Source organism: Bos indicus x Bos taurus, chromosome 29 (genome assembly GCF_003369695.1).
Source record: "Bos indicus x Bos taurus breed Angus x Brahman F1 hybrid chromosome 29, Bos_hybrid_MaternalHap_v2.0, whole genome shotgun sequence".
Classification (NCBI taxonomy): domain Eukaryota; kingdom Metazoa; phylum Chordata; class Mammalia; order Artiodactyla; family Bovidae; genus Bos; species Bos indicus x Bos taurus.
In genome coordinates this window covers 2,837,615-2,846,516 of record NC_040104.1, presented here as the reverse complement: position 1 = coordinate 2,846,516, position 8,902 = coordinate 2,837,615, and the positions used below count along the sequence as shown (strand labels likewise).

Genomic DNA, 8,902 nt, shown 5'->3' with positions numbered 1-8,902 from the left:
CTGAGAACACGTGTGAACGTTTACACCTGCCGACCCCGCCTCCCGCTGCACCCTCCCCGGCCGCTCCCTGCTGGCTCCTGCAAGTCTGTTCTCTATGTCTGTTCCTGTTTTCGCAGAGAGGCTCCTTCGTGTCCTGGTTTAGACCCCACGTGTAAGCGGCGTCCTGTGAAGTTTGTCTGTCTGACTTCACTTAGTGTGACGATCTCTAGGTCCGTCCGGGCTGCTGCGCGCGGCGTCATTCCGTTCTTCTCTGTGGCTGAGTAGCACCCCGCCGCGTGTGCACTGCATCTTCTTCATCCACTCATCTGCCGGTGGATATCTGGGTCGCTCCCATGTCCTGGCTATTGTGACTAGTGCTGCAAAGAGCAGGGGGGTACACGTGCCTTTTTGGATTAGCGTTTCCTCCAGATAAGGAGGCAGCAGAGGGTGAGATGGTTGGATGGCGTCACTGACTCAATGGACATGAGTTTGAGGAAACTCTGGGCAATATGAAGGACAAGGAAGCCTGGTGTGCTACAGTTCATGGGATTGCAAAGAGCTGGACACGACTTAGTGACTGAACAACAGCCCACGAGTAGGATTGTTGGATCATATGGCAGCTCTATTTTTAGTTTTTGTCTTTTTTTTTTTAGGAACCTCCATATTGTCTCCAGAGTGGCTGTACCAATTTCCATTCCCACCAACAGTGGAGGAGGGTTCCCTTCTCTGCACCCCACAGAGGATGTGGTTTTAAACCCTCTTGAAGCCAGTACTTCCCCAGCCCCTCTGGCCCTTGTGTGGCATCTCCTGAGTCTCACCTGAGCTGCAGGAGGATTTTCCGGGCGGGGATGAAGGAGGTGCTGGGGGGTAGAGGGTGGTTCTAGAGTGACTGTCCCCACCGGTCACCCACCCTTGCAGTCTTTGTAGTTTTGCAAAGCAGCCCTTCCTCCTTTTCTTCTTCTGTCTTGCGTATGGTTCTTCTCACTGTAAACCGGCCCGTTTCCCTCAGTTCTGTTTCCTGCATGCATGCCCAGTTGTTCAGTCGTGTCTGACTCTTTGCAACGATATGGACTGTAGCCCGCCAGGCTCCTCTGTCCTTGGGGATTCTCTGGGCAAGAACACTGGAGCGGGTTGCCATGCCCTCCCCCCGGAGATCTTCCCGACCCTGCATCTTTTATGTCTCCTTCATTGGCAGGGGGGTTCTTTACCACTAGCCCTGGTTGTTGTGACTGTCGTTCTGAGGACCTCAACCTGCAGGGACGTAGGTCCTCCTGCAGCTTGTCCTGTGCCACCAGGGAGGGCTTCACATGTACCCGGGGCCAGGCTGTGGGGTCGTCATCCCTGACCCTGCCATGTGCTGCCCTAGGGAGAGACCTCTGGGGAGGCTGCTGTCCACTGTCCTTTCCAGCCTCCTCTGTCCATCTTGGTCTCACCGTCCTGGGGTGAGGCTGGTGTAGGTGGGATCAGAGAGCTGGGTTCTGGTTGCTGGCCTTGTGGAAGGTCCAGCTTGGGTGTGAGCGATACAGCTCAGCCCCCATTCTGCTGGAACCCCAGGACTTCCTGAGACTCCCCAGGAATATTTGCAAACTGCATCAGCATGAAGTTTCTACATGTGAGTTACCAAAAGACCCACCCAAGAAAAGAACCTGGCGAACAAAGAAAGAAATTTCTTGGTTGACGTGCTGAGTCCAGAGAGTGACAGCTTCAGGTTTGGCTGGACCCAGGGTTTGTGCCACATCATCGGAACTTGTTTCTCTCCTCCCCCAGCCTGTCTCTCAACATGGGCTTCCTCCGTTCTCTGCATCACGACACTGTGACTCTGGTTGTACAGACTCCCAAGTTCAAGTCCAGCAGGAGACTAGCAAGTGCATGGAGGGTTTCTTCAGTAGAAGCCCCGGATGAGCTCAGTTAGGCCATATGCCCATTTCTGAACTATTTGGCTGCCACCCCAAGGTCCTCCAAAGAGGACCAGGAGGTGTTACAGAATTAGGAAAAATAGATGGTGAGTTCTCCGAACAGGAAGCCTCAGGCCCTGGCCTGGCCCCAGCTCTGGACTACGTCCACGTTTCCTGCTGATGCGCCTGCAGAACTGGGCCGCACAGCAGGCGCACAGCCTTTCCTCACCTCCCCACGGTGACGGCAACACCCGGGGCGTGTTAAGAAGTCTCCACCGCAGGTGTGGGCCGAGGGGAGGAGACAGGGCACCCTGCCCTCTTTCCCCGAAGGCCGGCTCCATCTGCGTGTCTCCCACCCCAGGATCCAGAGCCCCTCCTGCAGGCGCGGGGGCAGAATGACCACTCCTCCCACACCCCACCAAGGGCCACAAGTTTGGGATGTAGTCACCTGACATAAAGGCAGCATATTATGCAATGATGAGAAGCCATGTCCTGCCCACCATCTCCAACCCCTGTTCTAGGAGAGTCTTGGCCTTGTGGAGCCAAATCCCAGGGCTACAGGCTGAATGTTCACACCCCCCGAAACTCACGTGTGGAAACCCTGTCCCTGCATGTGATGATGTTGGAGGAGAGGCCTCTGGGAGGTGATGAGAGCCTGTGTGTGGAGCCCCATGGAGGAGACCAGGGTCCTTATTGAGGCCCCAGAGAGCCCCCAGCTCCAGTGAGAAGTCACCAGACCGACCCAGAGGAGGGCCCTCCCCGCACCCCACTGGACCTGGTCTTGACTCCCAGCCTCCAGAGCTCTGAACCGCGCAGTTTTGTTCACAAGTCACCAAGTCAGTGACACGTGTTACGGCAGCGCACGTGTACTAAGACCCCGTGAAGGCGTTTTTCCTAAAACACAGCAACAGTCTCCTCTTAAAAGGAGAACGCAGTCCGCCTTCAGGAGACTCCAGAAAGAAAACAAAACTGGTCAAAGGTAGGTGATGTGGCCCAGTTCTGCTGATGAGTGTTCCCCTAATTCAAGGATGGTTTGGGGGGCATGGCCAGCCAGTGATGGGTGGGTCCAATGCGGGCAGTCCTCCCTGACCACCTGGGTCTCATCCCAGCCTAGGGCCCTCGCTGGTGGAGATACAGATAAACTCAAGATAACGTGACCACGGGGTTCAGCAGTGGAGGGGTGACGGCTCACACCATGCTGTCAGCTTCTGGGATGGCTGTCACCTGGGGTGACGGGCAGGCCCCCCATTGCAGGTGTCAACACCCCCCACTGTTCCTGAGAGGACAGGCACCTTGCTGACTCCCTGGGGAGAAGAGTCCTCCTGTCTGCTGCCCTGGCCCCCACAGCCCTGCATGCCCCCTTGAGGCCACGGCTCCTGCACCCTGTGCATTGGGAGCAGGGTGGGGGCCTCTGCCCCAGGGCAAGGAGGTGGAGGGCGGTCAGCCCTGGGGCAGTGGTCAGGGGCGGTGTCCTGTACCTTGTCCTGCAGGGGCCGCTTGCACTCAAAGGCCCCAGGACCCTGGCCGCTGGTCATCAGTGTATAGGGTGTGTCCCCCATTTATAAGGTAGGGTCCCCCAGCTCTAGGGCAGTGTCCCCCAGTTATAAGGCAATGTCCCCCAGTTATAGAGAGCGTTCCCCAGCTCTAGGGCAGTGTCCCCAATTATAAGGTAATGTCCCCCAATTATAGGAAGTGTCCCCCCAGCTTTAGGGCAGTGTCCCCTGGTTATGAGAGTCGCCAGAGCTTGGCTAATGAGAACCGATGGGTTCCTGTCTGCAGCACCAGCCTGTCACACAGGGTCCTTTTTTCTGAGCCCCACAGACAAGCCCCATGCCCCATCTCCTGTCAAGCCTCACGTCAAACCCAGAGCTAGCTCGGAGTCTCTGGGGTCGATCCTGAAAAGTAAGACCCACCAGCACCTTCTGCTCACCCTGGGGTGGTCCTACAAGCTTGGGCTGAAGTACTTCCCTCAAATGACCAAAGCAGTCTGGGGACCATATGGACAGCCGAGTGTCACTGTAGCATGAGTTACTGACGGAACCAAACCGGCCCCAACTGGACCTTGTCCCCCAGGTAGCACTGGTCACAAAGCTTTATTTTGCAGGAATTCTAAAGACGGAAGGAGAGGACTTTGAGAGAGAACACACATTCCAGAAAGTAGATCCACTTAAAAACAAAAGCACTGTATTCAGACCCCAGAACATGCCAGAAAAATGGGCAGAGGACAAAGGCACGTCGTCTCCAACGCCCAGGCTTTACCCGAGAGGAATTTTGCATCCCAACCTGGAAACAAGCAGAACTTTCACAATAAGTCAGATGTTGAAGTCGACCTTCTGAGGTTGGTCAGTGTGACTTCATAAACTTTCTGAAGGATAATCTGACAGGTTTTGAAAGGCTCAGTGGGATTCCCCAACAGCTCAGTGGTAAAGAATCCATCTGCCAGTGCAGGAGACACAAGAGACCTGAGTTCGGTCCCTGGGTCAGGAAGATCCCCTGGAGAAAGGAATGGCAACCCACTCCAGTATTCTTGCCTGGAAAATCCCATGCACAGAGGAGCCTGGCGGGCTACAGTCCACGGGGTCGCACAGAGCTGGACACGACTGAGCGCCTGAGCACAAGCAAAGGCCTCAGATGTGTGCATTTGGTTTCACACACACATACACACCTACTTCTGGTGATTTGTTCTCGGTTTTTACACAGAAGGGAGGCTGGGAAGGGAGCTCTTTGGGGGTGCTGACTTGGGGATCTCTCTCCTGCTGGTGGTGAGGTGTGGGTACGTCCACGAGACTGTAGGGACACTGATCCACTGGGAGCCCCCCACCATTCCATCAGAGGCTCACGCTCTCCGTCTTGCCAGTTGGGGTCACTTTCTGGTCCTCAGCATCCTCCATCTCCTCACCCAGGGCTCTTTGAAGGACCACCTTGAGGGCCTCCATCGACCGCTCCCTCTGAAGGCCCCCGATGAAGAAGTAAATGGCAGGGTTGGCCGTGCTGTTGACGCAGGACAAGAGGACACAGATGTCATTGAAGATGTGAATTTTCTCAGTTGTACAGAACCGGATGATACTGAGAGGCAGGCCGAAGAGGAAGCCCAGGAACGAGAGCAGGAGGACCAGGTAGAACTTTCTGGGCTGATGCTTCTGGGAGCTGGCCTGGACTCGCCGGAGCAACAACAGACTGGAAATGCCCAGGACGGAGAACTGGAGGAAGACCGACACAGCGGTGGCAGTCTTAAATTCGTCACAGAACTTTTCCTCTTTGGTGAATAACTGACCGCAGGCATGACCTCTCAGCACATTTAACAGAAAGGTCAGAATCCAAAGGAGCGTGCTCACGATGGCCAACAGGTGCTTGGGGCAATGACACCGATACCAGATAGGGAAGAGGGCGGACAGACAGCGCTGGAAGCTGATGGCGGTCATGATGCCCAGACCAGTGAGGTAGAAGAACCACCTCAGGACCATAAAGAGGGCATGAAGACCAAAGCAATGGTTGAGGAAAGGCTTCAGGATATGGCGGACAGAGAACAGGATCTGGAAGCCAAGGTTCATGAAATCCGCTATGGCCAGATTGAGGCTGTAGATGATGAAGGAGGTCTTCTTGTGAGACAGATGGACAAACCAGATCACGATTCCATTTCCCACCAGTCCGAAAAGGGCCACAACCACAGCGAGGGACCGGAGGGCCACATGCTCAACATCGTGTGACCCTTCAGCCCGCTCTGCAGCGTCAGGGCTGGAATGATGAGTCTCGCAGTAATTGTCCATGGTGAGGCGATCCGGGCTCGGCAGGACTGTTGGATCCCCCTGTCCTGTGACTCCTGGCACTCCTGGGGAGTCAGAGATGGAGGTATGGACCCTCAGGCAAGTGAGGGGGGCTCTCGCTTCTCCCCCTCTCCCCGTCTCCTCTTCCCTCTCCCCCGACTCCTTCCCTCCGTGCCTCCCACCTCCCCTCACTTGTCTCTTTTTCTCTCCCCGTCTCCTCTGTTCGCCCCCTCCCAAGCCCGGACACAAATGCTCTGAGTGCAGGTCCTTCCTGTGGTCCTTGGCTCTCTCTAGAGGGCAAGAGGGCAGCTCAGCTTTGTCCTCATGAGCAGGGCCTCTTGGGCATTCATCTCTACACTCAACAAACTGATCTGCTAGGTGTCCCCTCCAGCTTAGGCTCTGAGCAGAAAGCAGGGTGGGGGGAGTTGGGGGGATCTGGTCTCTGACCCCAAGAAACCCAAGGGATCAACCATTTACAGGACAGTGTGACTGTCCTGTGGCCATACTACAGGAGCTCTAGTACTCAGGTGGGAGTTGACCCTTGAAGACATGGTAGACGTTACCAAGAAGATGATACCGATGCAAAGAAACCACTTGAGGAAGAGCCAGGGGCTTGAGGGAGCATGTCTACTCCAAGGGTAGACCTCTTAGTATAGTTAGGCCATGAAGAGCAGTTTGGGGTACCGGGAGGGAATGATGGATGATGTGAAGGTGGGTGGAGGCATCTGGTCTGGCTCCTTACTTGGGTCCAGGTGCCGAGTCCACTGTGTTCAGCAGCTCAGATGCCCTGAGGTCTGTAGGGAGACCTGTGCCTGAGTCCCTGGGGATCTCGTCAACTCCAGTTGTTTCAATACCACCCTGATTCCAATGACTCAGGGAAGAGGGTCAGCCACGCAGGGGTGTCCTAATCCCCAGGGCCCATGATGACTTAGATTTGGAGAGAGGAGATAAAAGTTACACATGGAATTAAGGCCGCCAACCAGCTGACTGTAAGATAGGCAGATGGGCCCTTCAGGTAACCACAAGGGTCCTTATGAGAAGGAGGTGGGGTAGGAGAGTCAGAGAAGGAGCTGTGATGTGGGAGACAAAGTAGGGGTGATGTGATAGCTGACTTTGAAGAGCAGGGAAAGGGCCCCAGTCAAGGATGCAGGCGCCTCCAGAAGACGAAAAGAGACCAGGGAACAGCTTCTCCCCCGGGGCCTCTGGAAGAGAGACAGCCCTGCTCACACCTCGATTTTAGCCCAGTGAGACCTATATTTTGGATCTTGGGCCTCCATAACTGTAAGGTTATAAATCTGTGGTTATTTGCTGCGGCAGCTCTGAGGAAACTCCTGTGTGAGGTCTCCCATTGCATGGTCAGGCTCAGGTTCTGAGAGGTCCTCTCTGCCCTTCAGGTTACATGCTTCTTGCCTTTCCCCTCCCTTATTTCCAACTTCTCCTTGTTTTGTACTCGGCCTAACTCAGCTCCTCTTCTTTTCTCATCCCCTAGAAGCTGATATTTTCCAGGTTGTGTTCCCCAGCGTTCTGTCCTGTTTTCTTTAAACCACACCCGTGAATCCGATCTCATCCACTCACATGGTCTCTTGTTCGTCACTCAGTTCCCAAACACACATCGTCAGCCTCCATCTCTCCAGCCCTAGACTTGCTTATCCAATTGCCGACGAATAATGCCATGTTTAACACTATCCCCCAAGTGTGTGCTCTTCAATGCATGCTCTCATTGCTACAAATTACATCCCCACGCAGGACCCCGTCCACTAGATCTGAAATGTGGACTCACTGGTGGGCGCCAGGGGGACTTTGGGATCAGAGGGTTTGGGTTGGGTGCCTACCCCTCCCGCTAATTAACTAGTGCATTTGCTTCCCCGGTGGCTCAGACAGTAAAGTCTGCCCTCAAGGCAGGAGACCCGGGTTCAATCTCTGGGTTGGAAAGATCCCCTGGAGGAGGAAATGCAACCTACTCCAGTATTCTTGCCTGGAAAATCCCATGGACAGAGGAGCCTGGCGGGCTACAGTCTGTGGGGTTGCAAAGAGTTGGACACGACTGAGCAATTAACACTTGTATGATGTGCTCAAAAGTTGTACTATAGTAGATGCAAGCTACTGCATAAAAAATAGATAAACAAGGACCTACTGTATAGCACAGGTAACTGTATTCAATATCTTGTAATAACCTATAATGGAAAAGAAACAGAAAGAATATATATGCATACATATAACAAAGTCATTTTGCTGTACATCAGAAATTAACACAACATTGTAAATCAATGATACTTTAATTTAAAAAAATTTTTTTAAGTTTTAAAGCAGACTTTGAAGAAGGAAGTCAGTAAGTAGAAGATAATTCATTTTTACTTATGTTGATTTGGGATTGTTTGTGGAACACCCACGTAAAGACGTTCAGATAGCCAAGATTTTGGAAGGGAGCTGTGGTCTGGAGGTGTAGATTTAACAAACATCTTAAGTGGGAGCTGAAGCTGCTGAAGGGGAGGACACCACAGGGTGGAAAGGGGCAGGGCTGGGGAACAGTGCAGAGGAAGACACAGTAGGGAGTGAGGGCTGGGCAGCTCAGAGCCGGGCTCAGAAGCAGATGGGGGCTGGCAGCACAGCAGCAGGTCCTGGAAGTTTGAACTAGTGAAATACATCAGCAGCTGGCAGGGTTTACCGTATTTCAGATGGCTTTAGACTGTAGATCTGTAATGCACTAGTAACAATTTTCTAATGACACAGGGTTGATCACTAGGAGATGAGTGTCATCAAGAATGACTTCTGCTTTGCTCACCAAAATCTCCCGAGGCCCTGTTTTTGGAAGGAACCTGCCCCCCTGGGCTGGGCAGTGGCTTCGATGGTTGAAGGCTGGTCAGGACAAAGCCATCTTCACTGAGGTAGGCTCATCTTTGGTCCTAGACTGCCTCTTTCAGGAGCCCTGTGACTGCTGGCTTCAGTAGCTGTCCCATTTCAGACTTCTGTGGTTTAAGGCACTTGTCTCTCTGTGCTGTGTAGTCCTGATGTAAAAACGGCATCAGCCAGTTCAGTGGCTCAGTCGTGTCTGACTCTTTGTGACCCCATGGACTGCAGCACACCAGGCCTCCCTGTCCATCACCAACTCCCGGAGTTTACCCAAACTCACGTCCATTGAGGCAGTGATGGCATTCAACCATCTCATCCTCTGTGGTCCCCTTCTCCTCCTGCCCTCAATCTTTCCCAGCATCAGGGTCTTTTCAAATGAGTCAGCTCTTCGCATCACGTGGCCAAAGTATTGGA

General features: G+C 53.7%; 1 protein-coding gene across 1 annotated transcript; it reads right to left on the bottom strand.

Annotated features, from left to right (window-relative positions):
* Positions 1-4,432: 4,432 nt before the first annotated feature.
* LOC113886492 (mas-related G-protein coupled receptor member B5-like) lies at positions 4,433-6,501 on the bottom strand. Its single transcript, XM_027532715.1, has one exon. The coding sequence runs from the start codon at positions 5,639-5,641 to the stop codon at positions 4,703-4,705; it is 939 nt and encodes a 312-aa protein (XP_027388516.1). The 5' UTR covers positions 5,642-6,501; the 3' UTR covers positions 4,433-4,702.
* Positions 6,502-8,902: the final 2,401 nt, after the last annotated feature.